Source organism: Malania oleifera, chromosome 12 (assembly GCF_029873635.1).
Source record: "Malania oleifera isolate guangnan ecotype guangnan chromosome 12, ASM2987363v1, whole genome shotgun sequence".
Classification (NCBI taxonomy): Eukaryota; Viridiplantae; Streptophyta; class Magnoliopsida; order Santalales; family Ximeniaceae; genus Malania; species Malania oleifera.
Window position 1 is genome coordinate 21,125,553 of NC_080428.1, and position 27,197 is coordinate 21,152,749.

A 27,197-nucleotide genomic window follows, 5' to 3' on the forward strand; every position below is an offset into this window, starting at 1 on the left:
TGATCTGACAAAAAAAAAATCTTGCATTTCAAATATCAATCAAGAAGAAAACAAAATACCTACAGAACATAACGGGAATCTTTTCAGTTGTTCATTCCCACACTTTGAAACACATGCTGCCTATCGAAATCATCAATGGTTTACATAATAATACAAACCAAAAGCAAAGTTCCTAATGCAAGGTATCAAGCATAATTATACAGAGAACATAAAACTTCAATGGAAAATACACATGCACACGCACATCATACAAAAGAACCTGTTCTTGAAACTTGAGATAAAGCATCTTCAAACTGCTCATCATCCATCTTATCGGAACTCAAGCACGGGGGCACATAAGATCTGAAGATATGTTCCATGTTCGGAATTTCCTTCAGATCTTGGCATGCAACTTCAAGAGCTGACGCACTGAAGAAACGGTAGAATTTATTGCTACAAACATAGGCAAAGAGCAAGGACAGTATGGGAAGTGGAATCAAGAAGGGTGCGTAGTAAAACTTCTTCACTCCAAAGTAACCAACCATGGTAACTTGGAATAAAATCAGAGAAGCTACGATGCGCAGATGCATGTGTGGCCACATCCTTCCATAACTCTCATAAGATGGAACGTAAACTTTTAACGCCTGTTTAATTTGTGCCCACACAGATCGAAAAAGAAATTATCAAAATTAAAGACCATCATCAATACAATGTTAAATTTTTTATGATAATTAGCTGCAGCAGCATTATAATTATACTAATAACCCTTCTTTTCCAGAAAAATAAAATATAATAGAATAAAACATTTAAAGCAATCTTTCTTATAAAAATGGAAAAGAGCTAAAGGAATAATAAAATGGAAATCCTTTCAAAACCTCCGATCCTATGTCTCGAAAGGATACATCGAATAGCAAGAGGAATCATAGGCCAAATCTTCCTCACAGCTTTCCCTCCAAATGACATACTTATAAATACAATCAGCAGCCATCTCAAGTTGGTTTCCCTTTTAATTAAAATTAAAAGGCCATGAAATTGTAGAAGGAGACGCATGCAGGTAAAAGGACAAGCACAAACAAGGAAATGCACAAAAAAGAATAAAGATTAAGAGAGTAAAAAAAGTAGTAGTTCACTCTCGATAAACTTAGGTTTCAAAAGCATAAATGACTTCCAAAGTGCTAACCAAATGATAGGCCATCGAAACATAGAATGCAGATCTCAGGTTATCAATCCCATTCCCCTTGGACTCTTAACATCTCAAATTTCTCACAACTTTCAACAGTTAAAAACTTTTAACATATAACAAACAGCATTTGAAATTTTGCTTTTTACCATTAGAGAGGGCAGAAGGAGGAGACAAAACATCCAAAAAACTAGCCATTTGTCAAATTGTGCATGAGTATTGTTTGCATGTCAATAAATGCGTGCATGCGTGTGTATGAGAGAGAGAAAGAGAGAGAGGGGACTCGGAATAAATCAGAATATTACCTGATTCCGAAGAACAAGCCATCCCAAGCCAAAATATGCCACACCAAATGGGATAATTAGAGGTGCTATCACTGAGTAGCAAAGAACAATTGTGACAATCAGCATGTCACCAGGAACTCGAGTTCCATACCCAAAATCTCCGGGAAACCAAGCTTCCTTCCTCTCAGCTTCAGTCTTACAAAGATACTTCCTCTTTAGATGATACATAATTAGGGGAACTATTCGGAACAGCTCAAGCCCATAGCCAACGAAAAACCTGAAGCCCAAATAATAATAAAAATGAGTTCACTTGACGTATCAATAACAATTAGCAAGCACTATACTAGTCATGACAAACCCCAGCAATATTGAAAATGAGCCCATATAATAATTGACAAACATTATAATAGTCATGGTAAACATCTGGAACTAATTCATACAACCTATTGGGTGTCTCATTAGAACAAATACTATTAAATTAGAAAAGAACCTTTAATACTAAAAAACTAAATAACATGTGAAAAAAGAGCATGAAGAAACAGACAATAACAGCATGGCTGTGTATGGACACCCAATCAAAAATGAAAGAGCTCCATTTTATTTTCCATATCATTTCAAGTGCATGTCCCCCAATTAAAAAGCTGCCTCTACATGAAACGGCAGATACAATTCAAAACAGTGGAAAACAGAAACTGAAGGACTTCATTTCCTTGAAGCATCCAGACACACCCATAACAAACTCAAAATAATAACAAGAGACTTTAAGATAAATTTGCAGTCATGCACACTTAATATTTACTTTCTAACATAAAGCATTTGAGTTGAGAACACAGAATTAATTGAAAAAGAATATATATGATATCAGATGACCCAGAAAACTACATAATTCACATGTTTTAGAAATGCTTGTTCATAGAATTATAATGGAGAAGAAAAAAGGAAACTGACAAAAAAATAATATAGCATATACAGTCGTCTTACTTCAGAGCCACATAAGTTAGGAAGAAAGTTGCATTGCCTGGGAGGCTACTAGCAAGCAAGGAGACAACTGAGTTTGGATTTTTCTGGATGGTCTTGAATGTGCTGAACAGGGTTCCTCCAACAGTGACTCCAATAAAAACATTCAACACCGTGAAATAAAAGTATTTCCCAGAAGCAGCCCTCACTGCATGACTCTCTGAAGGAATTCCTTCAAGCTTAGATAGAAACAAAAGCAGCTTTGGCAACATGGCCAAAAAAACAATAAGAGCAATCTGAGGGAGGTAGGCTTCCAATACTGTCTTAATCGCTTCAATTTTCACAACTGGCTTCAAAAATGGCAGAAGCTTCCTCAGATTTTCCAGAGTTGTAAATGCAGAAATAAATCCAATTGGAATCATGAAGAATAATATGGTCAATGCTACAATAAAGTACACAATGTACTGTCGTATTTGCCTCTCATAAAACTTAATTAGAAGATTCTTCCATATTAATTGTCGAGGTTCAGGAGCATCTGTAACTGTCCACGTATCAACCATTCGGGCATGAAGACTCTGAGCTGCAGCAGCAGCAGTCAACCTGCTACTAAAGAAGACCAGAGCTGAAGCCTCCTGTTTCTCTCTCAGGGTGACTTTTTGTTCAGATTCCAATCTTGGGATGAGCTCATTGATCTTCTCATTACAGTATTCTATGGTATCTACTTTTTTACCAACTAGACCAAGGAAGCCAGTTTTGTTTGTGGGTCTCTTTCCTTCGGGTTTGCCAGTTGTTTTTGACTCTGCATACACAGCTTCAGCATGTGCAAGCTTCTTCCTGTAACCCTCCAACTCTTTCCAAATTTTGTTCACCTGTGAGAATAAGAAAGACCAGCCTTTTCTTTTAATGCATAAAGCACTATGAATAAGAATCACAGCATTCATCAACATGAGAACATAAAAATCTCATATTTTGCATCTGCAATATTATGCTACACACATTGTGATTAGGATCTCACTAAACCAATAGTTGTTTCCTACCAAATATAAAAATTAAATAAATATGAAAATCAATAAACAAGGGGCAAAAATTAAAAGAGATAAAAAAGAATCACTTGGCACGATAAAACTTGAGATGTGTATTAGAATGGCAGTTGCCATTCCTGGTGCCAAATTCAAGACAAACAGGGTTAGAGATGAATATAAATGTGGAAAATAAATTGAAACAATACCTCTTTGTTGTTCGTGACGACCATTGACCGATAAAATGTATCTGGATAGATAGTTTTGAAATATGAATCAACCTGCTCCTTTCTAGTTTGACCTTCAGGAACAGGAGGCATGTCTCTGACAAGAATGGCAAATTGCTCAGCTTTCACCTCAGGAGACATCAGAGCAGCAGCTCGCAGCTTAGATACATGTTTATATGCTCTCCATAATAAATAATATGAAGCAAAAGACACCCAATATGTGGCTATTAAGAATGCCCAAAACTTTGGACTCTTCTCCTGCATCTCATGCAAGAAGACAAGATTAGCACATAAAATTGAAGAGAATCAAAACGCATATCAACATAAGAAAGAAGTGTTGCTACATCGAGCTCATACTCAATGTGAACCTCTATTTTGGGGCGTTTGGGGTTCATAGAAAGGCTCATCAGGCCATGGGCTACGCAACATTGATAGCTCTCTCCCATTCAAATTGGGTTTGAACCAGGAACCTCCATGATGGAATTCCAAAATTGATATTATTGGAGTGTTCCTTTTAGTCACCTTGAACCTATTTACTCTATAAGGTTTTTTATTGAGGTGAGATATAGGGGAGTTCAGCTCATGGCGGATGAAATCAAACCAGAAATAAGTTGAACTGGGAAATGATAATTTTACTCAATTAAATGATAATTTATAATCCAAAAGACAAGAAAAGGCAGTATCACATTGTTAAAGAGCCTAGATGGCTTACTTTGACATGCCCCATGGATAATTTGTCAATGTCATTGAAAGTTCCATTGCTTGTGGTGCTGGTGCTGCTTAACTTCACACCCACATCAGTAGCAGCAACTGGTAGAAGGACTGGTAACAGCAGAATGCCGGATACAACCAAAATGCCCAACACTAGAAACATCAATTAAGGAAATGATTAGTTTGAAATTTTTTATCCTTTCCACTACAAGAAGTCCACCTTCCTCTATCAGTCAGTTTTACTTAATCATAGGGCAACTTGTCTTCCAACAATTATTTAATGTATAAAAAAGTCGGACGTGGCAATGACAAGACTATCTTATGTTTTGGGAATCAGAAGAATATGAGTAAAATTATTGATTGTTAAACTAAAATTCCACCAAGTTTGGTAAACTGATCAATAAGGTATGGGAACAACTTCACTCAACAATTTGGATCATAAATCAAAATTTTCAAGATCATAGTGCCAAATTCTTAATCCATTTAAAAATTCACAATCTAGTAACTCCACTTGCTGAGACAAGACCAATCAAAAAACAAAAAAGGAACATAACTGAATATTGCTCTCTCATCCAGTTGGAAGATGGATCTCTATTGAAAGCTCAGAATTCAAGCCACAAACAGGTAAATGATCATAAATGGGGGCAACATCTCAAGTTAGGGGCTCCTCTTATACCAATGATGATCATAATGGTAGGGGGCTCTCGTAAAGCAATGGTAGAATGCAAGGCTATACGAGGTATTCTTTATGCCTTCCAAGAACATCAAAAGATGCAAATAGAAGGCATATTCAAAGTGTTGGGTTATCCCACATCGGTTGTGGAAGGGGCTGGTGGCCAGTTATTAAGTGTGAGGGAAAGCCTCAACCTTTGAGCTAACTTTTGGGGTTGAGAAGAGGCCGTAAACCACCCAACACTGGTATCAGAGTCTGGTTCACCAACATTCTCCCTAGCGTTCTGTGCCGGGGGAGACTCCGATGGTTGCCTTACCGGGAGAGACCCCAATGTGTGAGGGGGAGATTGTTGGATTAACCCACATCGGTTGTGGAAGAGGTTGGTGGTCAGTTATTAAGTGTGAGAGAAAGCCTCACCCCTAAAGCTAGCTTTTGGGGTCGAGAAGGCCCTAGACCACCCAACACAAAGGGAAGGGCCATCAATGCAGGAGCTATGGCACAGTAACTTGAAAACTAAAAGGAGAATGGAAGCCTGATACAGGATATAAAGCTTTTTCGGAGCAAGTTCAGTTCAGTGGAAGTAAGCACATATTTGTACAGAGAAACAAAGTGGGAGAAATGATCATGCATTCTTCACATAGCAATCCAGAAAATCAAAACATGATTATTAATAATGTAATGCATCAGATCAAATTATAGAAGTTGAACAGTGAAGAAGCCATCCATTCACATGTCTTACATGTTGATGTATTCAACATTAGAAACATATTTTTTTTCCCACAAACGAAAAATTATTTTTAACTAGGCTAATTTTTTATGTTTAGAGTAATTACGAAAAGGAATTACTTTCTTTTCTTTGTTTACGAGTATAGCAAATCCGTAAAAAGTATAAGGAGGCAAGAAAAGATGCAAAAAAAAGTTGTTAGTGAAGCTAAATATAAATCATTTAATAGTTTGCATGATAGATTAGATACAAAAGAAGGGGAAAGAGATATATTTAAACTTGCTAAAGCTACGAGAAAGGAAGAGTAAGGACTTAGGAAATGTAAAATGTATAAAAAGTGAGGATGATATTGTCTTGGTTAAGGACAAAGACATTAAACTTAGAATTGTCAAATGAAAAAAGAGACTAAAAATATGAGATTTATTCACAAAATTAGAGTAAACGAAATTAAGGTTTTCACTAAAAAAGATGAAAAATGGGAAAGTTATGGGACCAGATAACATCCCAATTGAAGTTCAGAAATGCTTAGGTGATACAGAATTATATGGTTAACTAATTTATTTAATACGATTATAAAAACTAAGAAAATGTCAAATGAATGGAAGAAAAACACTTTAATACCTATATATATAAAAAATAAAGGAGATATTCAAAAGTGTAATAACTATCGTGGAATTAAACTTACAAATCATACGATGAAACTATAGAAAAGGATAGTTGAACAAAGATTAAGGTTAGAAACGAAGGTCTCAGAAAATCAATTTGGTTTTATGTCTAGGAGATTTACCTCAAAAGCTATTTATCTTCTAAGAAGATTAATAGAAAAGTTTAGGAAAAAAAAAAGAGACTTGCATATGATATTTATTGACCTTGAGAAAGCATATGATAGGATACCTAGGGAAGTTCTATGGTGGGTTTTAGAAAAAAAAGTGTATGTAGTAGGTATACCAAAGTCATTAAGGATATGTACGATGAAGTAATGACTAGTGTAAGGACTATAGATGGAGAAACTAGAGAATTTCTAATCACCAGGTGTACATCAAGGATCTGCTTTGAGTCCTTATCTTTTAGCTTTAGTGATGGACCAATTGACTAGGAGTACTCAAAAGGAGGTTCCATGGTGTATGTTGTTTGCAGATGATATTATATTAATTAAGGAAACTAGGGACGGAGTAGAGGCTGAGTTAGAATTATGGAGAGAAGCTTTGGAATCTAGAGGCTTTGGGATAAGTAAAAATAAGACAGAAAATATGAATGTAATTTTAGTAATGATAGGAGGAATATTGGAGACAAAGTTAAACTTGATAATGAAGAAATTAATAGCACTTGTAGATTTTGATACCTTGGATATATTGTGCAAGCAGAAAAAGAAATTGAAGATGATGTAATGCATAGAGTTAAAGAAAGTTGGGTAAAATGGAAAAGTACTTCAAGTGTACTCTATGATTGTAGAATACCCTTAAAATTGAAAATGAAGTTTTATAGGACAACTATAAGACCAGTTATGTTATATGGATTGGAATGTTGTGCGACGAAAAAACATAATATCCAAAAAGTAAAAGTTGCCGAGATGAAAATGCTTAGATGGACGAGTGGTATAACATTGAAAGATAAATTAAGGAATGAATATATTCGTAGTAAGTTAGGTGTAGCTCCTTTAGAAGATAAGATAAGGGAGGGACAATTCAGATGGTATTGACACTTGCAACGTAGGTCACATAGTGCACTAGTGAGGAAGAGTGAATTAGTTATTGTGGGGGGCAATAGAAGGGGTAGGAGTAGACCTAAAATAACTTGAGAAGAGATAGTGAAGAGATAGTGAGTAAGGATTTAATATCCCTGAATCTATCAAAAGAAATGGTCCATGATCGTATAAATTAGTGGAAAAGGATTCATATCGCCAACCCCACCTATTGGGACCATGGTCTTAAATTTTCACGAAATTGTCGAAATTTCTGATTTCCATCACCCTCGAAATCGAAATGGCAGTTGATTTCCGTCTTTCATAATTTCCGTCGAAATCTCAACGAATCATCTGAAATTTATCGAAACCTCGAAATTTTAGCGAAATTTGTCGAAATTTTAACTATACAATGAAATTTCGTCGAAATTCAAACGAGAGATTCAAGAGTGAAGTGAAATTTCTCTTTTAATTTATTTTATTGAAACAAAAGGTTACCACAAGTGCTTTTTTGAAATTATATGAAAAAATAAACTTATAGTAATATTTTATTTAACCATTCATGTCTAAATTATCAATATTTGTATAATAATAATATTTAAATGAATTATGAATTTCATTTGCATTAATTGAATCTGTTTAATGCACATTATCTTACAAACATGTTTGATACATATACTATTTTACAACTTTTCCACCTTATACAAAACATAGATGTATTTAATTTGTAATATATTAGTCTTAAAACTCATATTATTATATTTGTTAACCATTTCTAAAGTTTCACAAAGAATTCCATGCTTTACTACTAGTTTCCGTTATTTTTTCAAATTGAAATCGAAATTGACATCGAAATCGAAATTTCTATCGAAATTTCCGTTCTTTTGAAGCTTCAAAATTTGAGTCGAAATCGAAATTTAAGACCTTGATTGGTACTAAGGCTTAGTTTTGTTGTTGTATAGCAAATCCATAAGTGCCCCCGAAGGGCAGCCAACTCCTACCCCTAAACCTCCCCAACCTCTACCCATCCACATGGAGGACTCAAACATGTCTCTTTTTTGGGAGCCAAGAGATAAACCATGAGGCCAAAGCCCAAGATTGTGAAAAGGCATTTTTGTTCTAAAGTTATTTTTTTTCATATTTTTAGTCGTATAAACATAATCTGGGAATATCAATCATTTGTTAAAGATTCATGTTTTTCTCGTCATTGCTACTTTGTACATCAATAATAAAGTTCCATTCAATGTCTTAGCTACTCAGAAACTTACATTGAAGTTAGAAATGTATCTTTAAGGACAAAATACATTATCATCACAAGCCCTAAAAAGACAGAAACTTCACTTGACGTTTTAAGAACTCACACTCCCTTCTAAGGGATGTTAAATAGTGTTTAACTATATTGTTAAATGCCATTTTACCCCTATTCTTTTGCAGGCATACATATGCAACATAGCAAGATTCACCCAAACTAATGAGCCTAACGAAGTACAAACCCAGTGAAACTGATGAGAATGCAACCAGTTGCCAATGACATGGTTTCCATTGCCAGGGACAACCCTCAACTCCCATGCAAATATACCCAACAGTCAAATCACTCAAACCCAAATCAACCACTATTTACTGTTTTATTTCCTTTATTTTCCATGGAAAAGTGAATCAGGGGCATGCTTGGAAATGGTTTTACGTAATTCTCTACTTGTTTTTGCTAATTACACTAGTTTCGTTGCAAGATTCCAAGCCACAAAGCCGCAAGACCTACAAGGTTGTTGGGGATTTGCAAATGTTGCTCTTTCTAGAGAAATCCTTTCTGACACAAAATGGCAAGTGACCCATTCCCAACAAGATTCTACCAACTATCCTACTCCCAACCCACACTCTAAGTGGGGCAGTTGTCAATGGAATGAATGCATCATCGATGACCATAATGAGGCATTTGGTTGGGCTCGAAGTGGAATTTATGGCCTTGGTGCAATACCTGGTGACAGAGGACCACTGTCATCTAGTTGCCCATTTGGCATACTTATTTTTGCATAGATTTAGGATAATATGCTTGAATTAGATCGCATTGTATAATTTTCCATTATGTTGGGGTAAATTTGTTATTATATGTTTTAGTTAATTATAGGATATTCATTTTTGGTAGTTATAGACTTGTAGTGGATGGGACAGTTATCAATGACTCTAATTTTGCAAATAAATCTCAAATTGTTATCGGTTTCCTCATTTGACAATTCTAAAGTTTAAGTTTACTATTTTCTTTTCATTGTATAGCTTATTTTAAGTTCGCCATGTTTCTTTAATATCTTCTTCTTTAACTAAGACATTATCATCCTCATCTTTTATACATTTGATATTACATAAATCCTTACTCTTTCTTTTTCTAGCCCTCGCAAGTTTAAATTTGTCTTTTTCCTTTCTTTTGTATCAAAACTAGTATATATATTATTAATATGCTCTATGTTTAACTTCACTAACAACCTTTTCTTGCTTCTATACTTCTCTAAGGTTTTCATGCTCCTACATTTTTTCTATATCTTAAAACAAATTCTTTTGGTCTTAGCATTTTTGGATGTCTTGATTCCACCTCCAACTCTCTCTAACTAGTAAAATGTTGGCCTTACAAGACTTAAAATCTTATCTTGATGATAACAAACCAAAGGAACTTAACATGTTTTGCTAAGATACATTTCAGGGCTCAAAAGCTTTCATAAAGAGATCAAGCTCAAAAGTTCTTATAAAAGATCAAGTTCAAGTGTTTAAAGAAGAATACATATGCTTAGAGACATGGCTCATGATAAAGCAAAAGTCAATTGAAGGAAGAAAGCTCAAGATGGATGTAAAGGATCAAAACAAATACATGAAGACTTAGAGCTTAGAAAGTTAAAGTTTTAAGAAGTTTCATGTAAGTACTTCAAACGATTTCAATATGGATACATGAAGCTCTTAGGTTAATTACGTGAACCTAGATACCTTTTAAAATACTTGGAAAATATATTTATAAGGTTAAAAGTTATTTTAAAAAGTTTAAAATTATTTTTGGAATGAAAAGCACCAAAACAGGATTCTCCAAATTCTGTTTTTGTTTCTATATCTGCATTGATGAGCAATTTTCTCTATCAAAAGTTTCCTATCTTCAAAAATGATCAACATAAAAGTTTTAGGATTTTGTCTTAGCTTTATTTTGATACTAAGCTCGTCTTATTTGGAGTTTTATAGTGAATGTTATACCCAAAATACTGAAAACTGGACAAAGTTGTTAGCTCAGGCGACTGACTGTGTTTGGTTAGGCGACTGACCTTTATGCTGGAGGAAATTAAGCTGATAGAACCACATCAGTCGACTGACCCTATGAGTTCAGTCGCCTGACCCTATACTATTTCAAAAATACGCTGATTTAAAAAGGCCCATGCCACTGACCCTAAAGTTCAGTCAACCGACCCTTTGTAAAATTCAAATTTTAACAGCTAGGAAACTTTCCAAAAGTGATTTCTTGGCCACCAAACTTTGTGAAAACTTGGGGAATACTCCAAACAACTTGGGAAACACGAAAAATACTTTTTAAACTCTATAAATACATGCTAAACTCAAGGATTACACACACCAGCAAAGATCAAAAATCAGCTATTGATCAAATTCTTTCACATTCAAAGAGTTCTTGCTGAATATTTTCTGAGAAGCTATTTGCTGAGAATTTGCTGAATTAAAGCTTAAGGTTCTTGTGCTCTAACTAAGTTTTCTTCAAATCTAAAGAACCCATATACGTGAGCTTCATCTTTCTATATTGTTATTTGATTGAAGTATAATGTGCTAATCAATTGTACTAATCAGCTCTTTTGAGAGTGTCATTGTACACAGATTGTTTCTTATTATTTTTTACGATTCAGGTTATTGAATCGTTGGAATAGCGTGAGGGGATTGTTGCTGCTAGTGAGATTTGTTGACGGTTCAGGGTTGTTGAATCGTTGTACCAAGCGTGGGGTATCGCTTGGAAATGAGGATTTCATCCTACTTGAAGGAGTGTGTAAACAGTTTGCTCCGCCCGGTTAAAAAAGTGGTATAGTGAAATCCTTGGGTGGTTTGCTTAATGCGAGGACGTAAGCGGGTATAGCCAAACCTCGTAAAATCTTGGTGTCTTCCTCTTCCCTAAATCTCTTTAATCATTCTACATATATAAATTGCGTGGATGTTAATTTAAATTGCTGGAAATTAAATTGTTTTTGGGAATTGCGGAAACCTTAAAGGGAGTACGTTGGTTGATTGCGAAAACCTTGATTAAACGGAGTACGTTGATAAGTGTCAACACTCATTAACATATTTAAACTCAAGCAACTTATTAGATATCAAAATCTGAATTTTGGAAGCTTGCTGAAATTTCTATTTTGTTTCATATTAAGAAATCAAGCTTACCTTGTTGATTGGATTGACATATTCAAAAGCTAAATTGAGTTCTGATTTAAATTGCTAGGACACTAATCAAAGGGAACAATATTGATTAGTTGATTGAGTTTTTGACAAAGCTGTGAAATATGCATTGTTAAATGCTCAGCTGATAATAATCTTGAGAAATTCAACCTTGTTATGATCTGAAAAGATAAGCTGAATATTACAATTACAAGTCAAAGTTATTGTGCCTTTTCATCAAAGATTTGAACTTGAAATTGAATATTGAATATTGGTTTAAATCAAGGAATTTGATTGGATTAAAAGCTGATTTAAATCTTGTATGATTATCTCATTTATCTGAATTGGTTGATTGAAATTATTAATTGAAGATATCACTGCTCATTATTGAAAAGAAAATCTAATCTGAAATTGGTATTCATTGAAGTATTGATATTAAACTGATTACATCGTCCTTATACTACAATAATTAAGGTAATTAATAAGTGTGAGAGGAATTCAATACTTCTTGAATTCTTTTATTAATTATGTACATCCCAATCTTACATTATATAATACAATCAACTATTCTAAACAAGGAAATAATCCCTCTACTGAATAATATATAATCTTCTACATTTACCCACTTTCCTAATTTACTTGTTATTCACAAAGATACTTGGGATTTTAACACTCCCCCTCAAGTTGGATCATAGATATTAATCATCTCCAACTTGCTAATGAGATCATCAAAGTTCTGTCAAGCCAACCCTTTAGTAAAGATATCTGCAGTTTGTTCCTTGGTAGGTACACAAGTCATACAGATAGTTCCTTCTTCAATTTTCTCTTTGATAAAATGTCAGTCCACTTCCACATGTTTAGTCCTGTCATGTTGAATTGGATTGAGAGAGATACTAATGGCTACTTTGTTTTCTTAATAGAGTTTGATAAGAAATTTCACCGGGACTTGTAGTTCTTTCAAGAGTTTCCATAACCACAGTCCTTCACATATTCCTTGAGCAATTGCCCTGAACTTAACTTCGGCACTACTACGAGCCAATACATTCTGTTTTTTGCTTCTCCAAATCACACCATATTTCCCCAGACAAATGTGCAATAACTGGTGGTGGACCTTCTATCTTCCACTAATCATGCCCAATCTGCATCTGTAAAGATCTCTACTTCCTTGCTTTCACATTTCTTGAAGAAGAGTCCTTTGCTCAGGGAACTCTTGAGATATCGAAGGATCTTGTACACAGCATCTAAATGAGCTTCTTTTGGTGAATGCATGTGTTGGCTTACCACACTAACCGAAAATGCAATATCTGGTATGGTATGTGATAGGTAGATTAGCTTACCAACCAATCTCTAATACCTCTCTTTTTCAACTGGTATTGCACAGTCTTCGACCCTCTTTACTGCTTCAATTGGGGTTTCACTAGGTTTGCATCCAAGCATGCCAGTTTCAATTAGGAGATCAGTGATATACTTTCGCTGAGAGAAACTAATACCCTTTTTCGTTCTAGCAACTTTCATGCCCAAGAAGTACGGCATTTGTCCCAAGTCTTTAACTTCAAATTCAGTAGCTAGAACTTTCTTCAATCTTTCCATCTCTACTGTATCATCCCCAGTTAAGATTATATCATCAACATACACTACGAATTGTTCTCTTACCCCTATCAGACTATTGGAAGAACAGGGTGTGATCTGATTGCCCTTGTCGATATCCTTGGTTCTTTATTACTTTTGCAAATCTATCGAACCATGCTCTGGGAGATTGCTGGAGTCCATACAAGGACTCATGAGTTTATACACTCTGTTTTCTTCACCTTTCTTACAGAAGCCTAGTCATATTGTCATGTAGACTTCTTCTTCTAACTCGCCATTTAGAAATGCATTCTTAATGTCAAGTTGTTGTAGTGGTCAATCTAAGTTGGCTGCTTTGCCACCGGTGCAAATGTCTCCATATAGTCAAATGCCATAAGTCTGTGTAAATCCTTTTGCAACGAGTCTAACATTATATCGTTCAATTGTCCCATCAGATTTATATTTCACTGTGAAGACCCATTTACAACCAACTGGCTTCTTCCCTCTCGGCAAATTCATTACATCCCAAGTTCGACTTTTCTCCAGGGCCCACATTTCCTCCATGACAGCTTCCCTCCATTTAGGTATTTCCAGAGCTTCCTGAATATTCTTTGAAATTCTCATCCTGTCAAGGTTAGAGGCAAAAGCACGATATCCGGTAGACAAGCTTTTATAAGACATGTATTTAGACCAGGGATATTTAGTACATGACCTGGTTTGTTTTCTGACTGCAACAGGTAAATTGATGTCATCAGGTACAAGGTTATCAGAAGAGAGCTCATGACTATCTATTACCATATCAGGATTGGGCGTGGACTAATGGTTGTTGGGAGCCATCACTGGTTCCAACGCTCTTGGTGCCTCAGGTATGAGATTCTACCTATTCTTTGTATTCGACTTTCTTAAGTAAACAAGTATGTCTGTGTTGTTTTGCTTTCCTGCATCTCCCCCTGAGGTTAAGTGCTCTTTTGTGTTTGACAGGTCAGGAAGTGATGCAATGGGAGGCTCAGCAAATGGGACGGGAAATGAAGCAATGGGAGACTCAATAGATGGCACATCTTCAGCAGTAAAGAAGTCAAAGAACCGATCTTCACTCCATTTCTCCCCCTGAAGAGAGGTCTTTGGGAAATAAGGAGTGGTTTCAAAGAATGTGACATCAAGGCTAACAAACATTCTCTTTGAGACAGGGTCATAGCATTTGTAGCCTTTCTGGGTAGGGGAGTAACCAATGATGACACATTTAATGGCACGAGGATCCAATTTATCCTAACGGTGAGCATGAATATGAACAAATACAGTACAGCCAAAGATTTTCAGCCGAAGACTAGAGGGGAGTTGAGAGGTAGGAAAATGTTCCTGGAATTTCTGGAGAGGAGTGGGAAAGGAAAGTACTCGACTCGGCATTCGATTAATGAGATGTGTAGCTGTTAAGATGGCATCTCCCCAAATATAGTTTTTCATGTTTGTAATGAACATCAATGCCCGAGCTACTTCAAGTATATGTCTGCTTTTTCATTCAGCAACCCCATTTTGTTGAGGGGTATCCACACAATAACTCTGATGAATAATCCCATTTTCTTGAAGATAAGTTCCTAGAATATCATTAAAATATTCCACACCATTATCACTACGTAAAATTTGAATGTGAGTCCGGAATTGTATTCGAATCATGGAATGAAAATTGACAAAAATGGAATGGACTTCAATTTTGCCTTTCAACAAGTAAACCCAACAAAGACGAGTATGGTAATCAATAAAAGTAACAACCCATTTCATATGGGTGCGATTGAGGGATCTTAAGGGTCCCCACAAAGCACTGTGAATCATAGTAAATGGGCGGGATGGTTTGTACATGGATGATGGGAAAGAAGCACGACAGTGTTTTGCAAGCTCACACACTTCACATTGAAACTCAGAAGACATTTTATTTGAATAGATAGATGGAAACAAACGTTTTAAATACTGAAAATTTGGGTGACCCATCCTAGAATACCATAACAAAAGTTCACTATCTCTAAAAATAGATGCAGAATCACAAATTGCAGCATTACATCGTTCACTCAAGCTTGCCTCCTCAAAGTAGTAGAGTCCCTCATACACCTTCGCAGTGCCAATCATCCTCCCTGATGATAGGTCCTGAAAAACACAATGAGATGAAACAAATTTAGCAAAGCAATTGGAGCCTTTTGTTAACTGGCTTATGGATAACAAGTTGCAGCAAGATGACTTGGGAACATGAAGGATAGAATTTAAAGTTACAAAGTCAAATATGCGAATACTTCCTTTACCGGCAACTGGTGAGAGAGAACCATCTGCAATTTTGACTCTCAGATTTCCAGCATATGGTGAATAGGATGAAAACAATTGATAAGAACCAGTCATATGATCAAATCCACCCGAGTCAATTATCCATGGTGATTTGTAACAGGATATAGTATTTAAGGCTAACAAATAATTACCTCAGTGAGCCAGAGAACCAGTGGAAGACTGACCCGATGTTTGAATTAAGGAAATTATTTTATACAGCTGATCCAACTGCTCAGGGTTGAATGTACTACTTTGAGTGGTATTATTGGTTTTTTCGCCTTGTGATTTTTCAATTGAGCTGTCAGTGGTAGATTAACCCACGATTTTATTGATATTGTCTCGGCTTCCAATCTGCAGGCTTTCCATGAATCTCCCTGCAGGTATCTTTTGAATGACCTAGCTTTCAATAGTGCTCGCACCATAATTTACCTTTTTGTGATCGTTGCCCAGATCCCGCCGGACCTATTGATATAAAGGGCGAGACATCAAGCCCGTTAAGATTTGCACTCAGACTTTAGACGAATAGGTCCGGCCCGATACGATCTCCTTGGGGCCTCAGCATCACTTGTCTCCTGCCCTCCTCCCTCCTTACCTCTATGAATACTTCTCAGATTGAAAGCAAAGATCGCCAGCCGAGGATTCGTCCCCGCACCTCGTCCAGATCTCGGTTGAGGACGGCCAAGAACTCGAAGACCCATTCGTTTTCGAGGCGCCCCCTGTATCACGTGTTGTTGCCAGAGCACGCCCATTCCTCTTCGATACTTGGATCGAGCTCCTACCAGAGATAGGTCATCTCCATGAAATACTCCGTGACATCTCTATCACCTTGCCTCATCTGCCACAACCGGGTTTTGATTTCGAAGATTTGCGAATAACTCTCCAGATCAGAGTAGGTTTCACAAATGGCGTCCCAGACATCCTTCGCCGGAGGCAAGAATAGGTATATTTTTCTAATCGCCGGCTTCATCAAGTTGACGAGCCAAGCCATGAACATGAAGTTTTTGGACCTCCATGTTTGCAAGGCGACAGCATCGGTAGGGTCTGGTCTCCTCCGTTCGCCGATAAGGTAACCCAGTTTCCCTTTTCCTTCAATCACCAAATTTATAGATTGAGCCCATTCACGGAAGTTTTTTTCCATATAATTTCTCCACTGAGAGTGAAAGGTTGTATTGTCCAGCCCATTCAAACCCTCAGCGAATGTAGCCTCTGAATCCCGGTCGGGTTTTCCAGAAGAGGTCGACCCTCTTCTGGTGCTACTGGCCATCATTAGTTAAGGTTGAGAAACCCTAGCTCTGATACCATGTGAGCGGAATTCAATACTTCTTGAATTCTTCTATTAATTATGTACATCCCAATCTTACATTATATAATACAATCAACTATTCTAAACAAGGAAATAATCCCCCTACAAAATAATATATAATCTTCTACATTTACCCACTTTCCTAATTTACTCACTATTTCACAAAGATACTTGGGATTTTAACAATAAGAGATTGATTGTGGGTGAGATTGTAATCAACTCAATCTTAAAAAGAGGTTACACTTAACTAAAGGGTCTTGTGAAATTAAGAGTTTGCAAAGAAATTTTTAAAAAACCCAATTCACCCCCCCCTCTTGGGAGTACACCTTACTTTTTATAAAGCATCTTCTTCTAGAATCACCCGAAACCTCTTTTTCTATCTCTTCTAATAGAACTAGCCATTACTCCAAAGATGTTAGAATTGGCAATCCTTCACACAATCTTGATATACATGGGAGAGCTGGTAACTTGACCCAAAAGCTTATGCTTAGGTCTTGGGCTCATCCATATATATAAGCCACCCATCCTCCACTTAATTTTCCAATATGGGACAACTCTCACAAGCGAATTTACAACCTACTCTTCCTCAATTAGATCTAGTTCGAGTCTCCCCTAGTTGCTCAAGTGGGTTATACCATTGCGCCTTATGTGCCTCTGATAGCATTCCACGTGTGATGCAGAGGCAGCATCAAGGTTTTGCAGCCATGGAGAAATTACACACACCCCTAAAACTATATGAATTATAAACAACACATGATTTACACAAATATTACAAAAAAACCCCCAAATACACAATTCTATACTAATTAATGCTAAACATGCATAATAAACTACTAACTAAATCGAACAATTCCTCAACCCTACTTTCCTTAATTAGTCTTTAACAAGGATCTTTCCCAAGGTCTTGCTTCTTGTCCTACATCAACGGGACCTTCAAACTAATCCTACCTCCCACATTTTGATTCCACTTGGATCCATTATTTGAATTTTGAGTCAGCTCCCCATTTGTTCTTACATTGTGAGTTTTCTTGGAGCATCTAGAATAATTTATTTGGTGCATTGGGGGAAGCTTGGGTTTGTCTATTAATGTTAGATTGTATGTTCGCTATCTCTTTGGAGGATTTTGGAAGAAGAAAGGATAGGGCTGCAATGTGGAAGTGTGAAATATTTGAAATGTTGTGCGGTTTATGGTTGGAGCACAATGTATGGATTTTTTCAGGGATAAAATTCAACAAGCAGCTGGTTTGCGAGAACATTCATTATTTGGCCTCTTCAAGGGAGCGAGCTTTTCAGAAATTCAGTGAGATTGGAGAATTTTTTTGCTTTGATATTTCACAATATTTTTTTGTTTCTCTTTTTTAGTTCCTTTTTTTTGGATTTCTCTAGAATTTTGATTGGAGAAGTCTTATTCTGCTCTTCACAAATTCTTCTCTTTATTATGTAATCTCTAGAAAATGTAATTTTGGGGCTACGGTTTTTTATATTTGTCTTTGGGATGAGTTAGACGATTACTGGATTATGGAATGGTCTGTCACAAACTAAAACCTTGAATGTGATTTTATGGGTTAATGGTTTGATATAACATCTTGCATGTTAAATATAATTTTCTTCACTTTTTAAGACTTCATGGTTGGAGGATATTTTTCATTTATAATGCATGTGTATGGTCGGGGAAATTTGGAAGGCAAGTTTATCCAGTGTCTAAATTCTCTTTTTTAGGCATTCTATAATTTTCTTTTTTGGGCGTTCTTTTATTTTCTTTTCTAGGCATCCTATGCAGGGTATAATGTACACTTCAAATAAAAAATATTTTGATAACTAGGTAGTTAAAAATTAAGGGCAAAAAATAAAATAAAATTAATTAAATACCCAGATAAATAATATGTGTGTATATATATAATAGTTGTTTTTAGTATTCATGCATGGACAATTTTATAAACTAACTAATTGATTAAATTTCTTCCTCATCAAAAAATTTTATCATGATGGGATTCCACACACTTTGATGTTTGTAAGTAGTGATGACAATAGATAAATATAAGAACACAGGTACTAAAACATTATACTTTTATACATAAGGGAATTATGGTAAATTTTACTAAAATATAATTCCATTCCTCTAGTTCTATTGCACAAAACAAGAAATGGAATGGAATTGACATTGGAATAGAATTACCCATTCCACTCCATTCCATTCCTACAAAAATTCTAGTCCTCCCTCAATTCCATTCCACGAACCAAACATGTCGTTAGTTCTATTGCATTGATCTGCGTTACGTTTTCTCTTCCATTTTATAATGCATATATCTGTAACTAACACTCAATGCTGTGCTAAATGAGGGTGGGAATTACAGGAAGGCCCCTCTACCCCTGGATAAGTCAAGCCCCAAAAGAGACCCTAAGACCATTATTTACAAAAGAAAAACAAAAGAAACAACATGTTGCTAATCTTTCACCACAAATAACTTCACAATCCTTGCACGATAAATGATTTACTTTCTGTTGGGCTTTTGTGGAGTCTAGTTACGTTAAATCGGGATGATGACCTGACATTTCTTTAATGAGAGATTTCTATCCTAAGGCTTGGTCCATGGATCGAAGGCTTGGGTCGTAAGCGGCTCAAGGTGTACTCGTGGGAGGAAAATTTTTTGGGCCCGTTTTGTAGCCCGTTCGGAACCCTGACCGCAGTATATAAAATCATTATTTTTGGGTGATTAGGGTGAAGCAGTCGCACTTGCGAGAGAGCGAGAGGGAGAACACTGTACCGCCGCACTCTCTATATATAATAGTGAAATCTGTGCAACTCCGCGGACGTAAGCAAAATTGCCGAACCACGTAAATACTATCTTGTGCGTGTGATTGATTTTTATTTGGCGTGTATTCTTTCTCTATTTTATTTCTCACAAGTTTCGGGAATTTGTTCTTAATTCCCAACACTTTCCTAGTTAAGAAAAGATCTATTTGAGTTCTATTTTGTCCATCTTTAAGGTTATAAAGTGTTTTTTCTCTCTTCTTAAAGCAAGTGTACATTGTTACAAGATCATATGACACCGCGAAATCTAAGATAACTCATTTTATCTCCATATCCATGTACTCCATCTATCCTAAACTTTTATTACTATTGCCAATATGACCATTCAAATATGCTCATATGAATATTTTCTCACTTCTTAATCTCACTCATTCTCACCAAAATAGCCTTGAATGTTTACTGCTAAGCCTGTTTGAGGAGCATAAGGACTAATGACATTTATTATCTCTTGCCCAAAGACCATCCAGATTTTTATGCTTCTATCCCCTATTCTTTTAACATCATAACACAATCTTTTGTCTTATTTTCTATAATGATTTCTACTCCATTCTTATGTTTTTGTTTGCCACTAAATCAAAATTTACATCTTGATTTTTCAATTTCCCAAACTTTTTCCTCTGGCCTCTTAGTTTCTTGCGAATTTTTTCTTTTAATGATTTTGCCAACTACCTCCATGCTCTTACCAACAACTGTCCCTATGTTCCAAGTTGCTAATCATACCCTAGTCTCCTAAACAAGCAACTTTGACCACCCACCTCCAGAATGTGATGCAAGAACCCTCACATATATTGTCTTTAATGAGGTTTATACATTTTTAAATGAATTATTTATGTATATATAGTTGCACAAACACACATACATATTGAATCATATTAATTCTTAAGAAACAAGTTTGGCATCAACATTGGTTGTGGATAACTACTAATAACTACCATCTCTTTCTACAAAATAAGATTCAAGAAAATTGCATCACTTGATTCAAAAAATATCCACGCATGTTATGGATATCACTAATGATATATGTCTTTAGGTCATGAATGTTTTCAAGTTTCAAAGTTAAACAAAAATTCCTTTAAATAATATGAAATATTAAACTTTGTGAATCTCCTAATCTTCCTACTCCATTACAAGCTTCTCTCCCCTTATTTGAAAATGGTATCTTAATTTTATTGCCCTTTAATACCATATATGAATGGAGTCTAGCATGGAGAATAACATAGATAACAATTGTGAAATGATAAGAGGAAAAATAGTAACATATAGCAATCTAATATCAAGATATTCTATTATGATATTTTTTAAAATTATTTAATTTTTATTTTTATTTATATATTCGGTTGCAATTTTCAATGAAGTCATTCAATTCTCGGATGAGTTAGGAACTGACGCTTTTGCATTAGAAACAAAAATTTGACTAATTTTACCCCTTGATGAAAGGACAAAATAGTCGAAGACCTAACCAAGAATTCAATTAATGCAATTGCCAAATTCAACCTTGAAAAGATCTTCTAACTACAACAATTAATGCTAATTATTTAAACTAAATTTATTTTTTGTATCTATACCACTATATTAGGAAACTCCCAACTCCCATCTTAGGCGGATGTTCAAGTAAAAAATAATGAAGTATCCTTCATTATTTAAAAATAATATTCAACATATGAGTCATTTATTGATTTAATTTCACAAATAACTTTTCATAACCATTTACTTAACTTCCCGAAAGATAAACTGCCACGCGTCCTCATAGATTAAAACAAATTATGTCAATTTAAGTTCTTCAATTACACCTTTTAATAGAAAACGTAAGATTAAAAAATAAAACACAGCAGAACGTGCGGAAAGGCCTAGTAACATTGTTAGTATCCATGTGCATCACACCTGTCTTCACTACGTATTTCTTAGGGCCTTGTTTGGAACTCAGGAAAATACAAGGGAAAAGAAAGGAAAATATATAAGAAGTTACTTTTTCATGCTTGCCTATTGAAAAAAGTAAAAAAAAAAATATAAAATAAAAATAAAAAATATATAACAAATTAATACATAAAATTTAAATTTTACACATGAATAACATTTGATTTTCTTAATTTTTAATCATAAACAAATTTTGAAAGAAAAATTACAATGGAAAATATATCTCCTTCTTAAATCTCTTTCGTTTCCTTTTTCCAAACAAAATCCATAATCCAAAACCAAGCTTAAATTAACAAGAAAAGAAACAGTGACTTAATCAATTAGCAAAGAATCAAAAGAAAAGATTAAAAACAGGAAGATTTTAAAAAGTAATACTATAGTTAGAAAATAGCATCTGAGATACACCTGTAAAAAATGTCAAGAAAATTTTCAATAAAACATCCAAGAAAGAAAACGCATTCCGCCCACAAACGCGCAAACTTCTTCCCTAAAATCCTCCAATAACCACCAACGCTGTGCAGAAATAAATAAAATTCCACAGACGCAGAAAAGAACAAAAAATACCCAGAAGGAATTAAAACATATTTAAAGTAACAAATAGAATGGAAGTTAGAATTCGAAGCGGAGAAGAAATGACAACAAACCAGTGCTGAGAAAGACGAAGTAGACGGCAATGTCGATCCCAGACATGGCAATAACGTCTTGCTCGGAGGAAGTGAGGGCTTCCCGGATCCAGGCAAACGGATTCCGGGTCCTGGACCCTCCTTCCGACGGATCCAGCCCTCTGAGGATCCGGCTCGGGTAGTACACCACGTCGTTGCCCGGTTTCCTCGACAGCCAGGAGAAGAGGAGAATCAGAACCAGGAATATGATGAAGGACGTCGCAAGGGACGTCAGAAACGAAGAGAAATCCATCTGTCTTTCTCTCTCTCTAGAGCGGTGATGGTGTTAGGACTCAGGAGGATGATATTGAGAATGGGAGAGCCGTTATGCTGTATTGTGCATTGAAAGGAAAGCAAGTAACCGTTGAGATGGGGATGAGGGAGTAATGGAGAATAAAGAAAGCAGAGGACAGGAAGACAGAGAACGGTAGTTGATATAAAATGGGAAGGCATTGGTAGGGAAGAGGGAAAATATCTGGGTCGTCATGCTGGCGATCTGGATGGGTGTTGATTAGCTTTTGGTGGGGCAACCATGGCTCCGTTCTTGTTTTCGCAGTTTCTTTTTAATGCGAAGAGATAGAGAATGCGAATGGAGAGATGCCACCTTTTTTTTTTCTTTTTTTTTTTTGCTCCCATTTTTTTTTGGTGGTGTCGCTTCACTTTGAAAGTAAAAAAAGCGGATTACACGCGAGGTGAGCAGTGGGAGTAAAAAGACCAAAATCACCTCCGCACTCCCCCACCGCTATGTCTTGCGTACTGAAGTGACTAAAATGCCCAGCTCCGTATGATCCGTTTAAAGGAAAAGGGTCATCTCTCTGCATTCGGAAGCCTCTGTTAATTTCTAGATTTTGAGGGGTAATTTGGTCCGCATAGTCAAAAGTATTTTCATATAATAATATTTTTAAAATTTTTATTTCTGAGAATAAGATGAACTCATTCATTAAAATATCTTTGTTCGATTCAAACAATAAGATAAACATACACAAATTCTCACATCAATCTTTGTTAAAAACGAAAATTCTAATAGATTTTTTAAGAAAATTACCATTATATCCTTCATATGCATAATTGGCGACAATATAGTACTAAATATTAACTATTATAATAAATTTTTATAAAATACGATACTGTTAATTTTATTTAATAAACTACAAATGTCTATTAATATTGTTAATAAGCATTTTAAATATTGTCTAATTAAAAGCTTAATGAAAATTTACTGATTAATATTTGTAATTAAAATTTTCAATTGTCATTTTAATATTTTCTAACAAATATTTTAATTATTTTCTAATTAATAATTAAATTAAAATTTTTAAATAACGTTTTTAATTAAAATTTTATATGTAATTTATAATTAAAATAGTTAATATTTATAATAATATACAAATTTTTACTTAGTTTATTAGTAATTTCTTATTTTAATTTTAATAGTATGATTATATTATAGAAGTATTATTGTCTAAAAGTCAAAATAGTGAGGGCAATTTTGTCCAGAAAATACAATTCCCATGAAATATATCCATGGGGATGGGTAAATAGGATGTTCATGTTTCATGAAAATATTTACATTCGTAAGAATGTAAATATGCCTAACACGTCAGATTCTTATACTCAAACAAACGTGTAAATAAAGTGTCATAAACATTACATTTCCAAAAATCTTAAAACATGCCACAGAACAAATGCCCCTTAAGCATCACATGAGATATATGCATAGTGCACTTGTATATACTATAATAAATTTAATTATTCCTTCTAATAATTCTATGAAAATGTTGATGTCAAAATCTTTCTTATAACTCATGCAAGAAATTGGGTGAGATCTTGGGCCTTCTAATTCTATCTTCAAAAGGAGACTTATTGTGAATGGATGGCTCTCGACTATGTAAGTTTAAATTATCTATCTCAAACTCTCTTTCTTATCATTATCTAAACTTCCAATCCCTATATACAATTTTGTTGAAATCCTTCATCACAAAGTTTATGTCCTGCAAATAAGGTCAATTTATTAATTATGAAAATTGTCTTGTGGCCTTGGTAAGGTATGGAAGGTATTTTGTTTTCTTCTTTATCTCACACAAACATATATGATAAATAGACTCATCAAAAAATTAAATGAAATGGATTCGTAAAAAAGTCACAGAAAATAAATTGGCATGTGCATTGTCAAAATATTCCTCTCTAGACTAATTTATTAAACCAAACATTTAGAAAATAATTTGTATTGAAACATTTTCTTAATAAATTAGTGACTACTTTCTCTGCTATTACATGGTTGGGGATGCAACTAAAGGACACTTATTACACCACATATTGCCATTTTGAATTAGTTAGATGCACCATAACTTTGAAATGATTACGACATATATAAGTTTTGTATGGAAAAATATGTTGGTATGTTTTGGAATGTGCAAGTTTGATTCTCCATAATCTTTCTATTTACTTACATCGATCATGCATGCTAAGAATATTATAGCATGTTTTTACTTTGATTGCTGATGTGTTTAATTTCTATACAAGTTTTGTCATACTTTCACTCTTATTTTTATGCTAGTTTGTGTTTAATATTATTATTTATTAGAGTTTTGATTTATTTTATTTATTTTTGTTTAGGAATAAATAAATTAAAGGAGTCATGGGATAAGAAGGAAACTTTCCTTTCAAATTCAAATTACCTTCAACGAGAGTCATTCTCAAACTCAAATTCATCTCCCAAATTTCCTGAAATATCTTTCAATATTTGGAGCATAACTTTTGCTATAAAATTCCAAAAAGAGCGATATTTATCTACAAAATTTTAAGAACAAATCTCACAACTGTTGTGTTGAAAATTTTAGAAGATGGAAAGATCTCGATAGAGCAAATCGCACATCAAGCCGATGACAGAAAAGGAGGGGATTTCGATGATCTTGTTTTGGGGAGATAAGAAGGGAGGACAACCAGAGCTTTATGAAAGGAGGGGATTCGAAGTTAAGAAAAGAAGGAGGATTTGTTTCACTATTAGAGATGAATTCAAAGCTTGGAAAAAGAAGAAGAAGAAGAGAGAGACCGAATTGGAGTTGTTGACGACCAAGATTTTCAATCTACATATAGTTTCCTTTTTTAATTCTTTCATCATCTCTTTGTACAATTTTCATTATGAATTCTAGAATCTTTGATTCTATTATGAGCTAATTTCTATTGCTAAGGCTACGACGTAACCTCTCCATGACAATTCTAAATCTTATTTTTATGTGATCATAATTTTATCATTCCTTTTGAGTATACATCATTGAGTTTAATGTTTTCAATTATCTAATCAATAGTTGAATGATTTGTTGTGCATGTTAATTCGAGAGATGATGCATGTAGTTTAGTTTCTTATGATGTATGTCATGAATTGAACAAAAGATAAGAATGTGTCAACATGTTTTGTGCGGCTTTTATGTGAAATATTATTCATCTTAATATACTCAATTGCTTTTAAATTCGCATAGACATAATGCGGGTTATTGTATTTTGGGTAATACTAATTCTACTCAAGAGAAGGTTTTAGATAAGTTAGAATATTTTATCATCAAATAGGATGATAATTGATTGATTGCATGATTAGGATTTGGGATTGGATTGATTAGGTGAGTCGGATGCCTTAGTGTTTTATTCTTGGGTGAAATCATCTTCTTTTTAAGTATTTAGTTTATTTAATTTAATTTTTTATTTTATTTTTTACACTCAAAATCCACCACTTTTCTTGATTTTCAAATAATTTAGAATTAGAACAAATTTCATAGTTAATAAGTAAGTTATCACGCCCCAAACCTGCGGATGGGCCCTAGGTGTGAATTTAGTAACCTAACATGTCTTTATATCAATTAAAACATACATGATACTACACTAAATGAGGGTCCAACTCCGTGGGGTATACGTATACCCTATACACTTTCACATACACATCACATACGTAGTGGAAATGTTATTTCTATACATACATCATATCATACCAGAGTCTATACATAACTAGAGTCTATGCTACTAAATACAGTATGTACTCCGGGAGTCTACAAAACCTAACAATGACAACCCGATTACAAAATCCATACTTACACAAGTACTATACGCAACTAACTGACAACCACGCTCCCGTTACGCTAGGACGCTAGTGACGGCTACTCGAAGGACCTGAAAAACATTTGTGTAATCGAGATGAGACACCTCTCAGTAAGAAAGAAAACATGTTATATCAGTGTGTGTCACATACGTGTTATTTCGACATAAAACATAACACAAAGCAGTTCCAGTATTTTCACAATCTAGTTCCGGTACATACGATACCAAACATACTGTCAGTGTCGTCACACTCTTCAGCCGAAACTAGCTGCATTACATGGAGCACCCGATAACCTTGCATTAGTTGAAGCCCCACAGAGATATCGTTGCTAATACAGTGTCCACTCACACCCATCGGTGACCAACCGAAACAAACAAGCGATATTTCACACCCTTGAATATAAAGCTGGACACTCTCGCCCATGGTATTTTGCCTGAGACATGGCGTTTGCCCACCATAATTAGCCGAGACGTGGCAAAATTCAAAAAACCTAAAACAATTTTGGAACTCATGTTCCTATACCTCTTAGCTTACGGTAATTAGCTATCACAGTTGTTTTCACACACCTGAAACATTTTACATACAACAGTTCCACACTTATTTGATATACAACAAATCATATCGTTTTCAGTTCGAGAATACAGTTTAATACAAAAATAGGTATGGTCATCTCAATATCATAGTTTTATTCAACATACGATTTTCCA

The 27,197-nt window shown here is 34.9% G+C and overlaps 1 protein-coding gene across 1 annotated transcript; it reads right to left on the minus strand.

Annotated features, from left to right (window-relative positions):
- On the minus strand, positions 1 to 23,055 carry LOC131143716 (CSC1-like protein ERD4). Its single transcript, XM_058091983.1, has 6 exons — positions 22,383 to 23,055; positions 4,359 to 4,510; positions 3,629 to 3,904; positions 2,425 to 3,269; positions 1,465 to 1,720; positions 1 to 623 (listed from the first exon to the last, which is right to left on the minus strand). The coding sequence occupies exons 1-6, from the start codon at positions 22,651 to 22,653 to the stop codon at positions 246 to 248; spliced, it is 2,178 nt and encodes a 725-aa protein (XP_057947966.1). The 5' UTR covers positions 22,654 to 23,055; the 3' UTR covers positions 1 to 245.
- Positions 23,056 to 27,197: the final 4,142 nt, after the last annotated feature.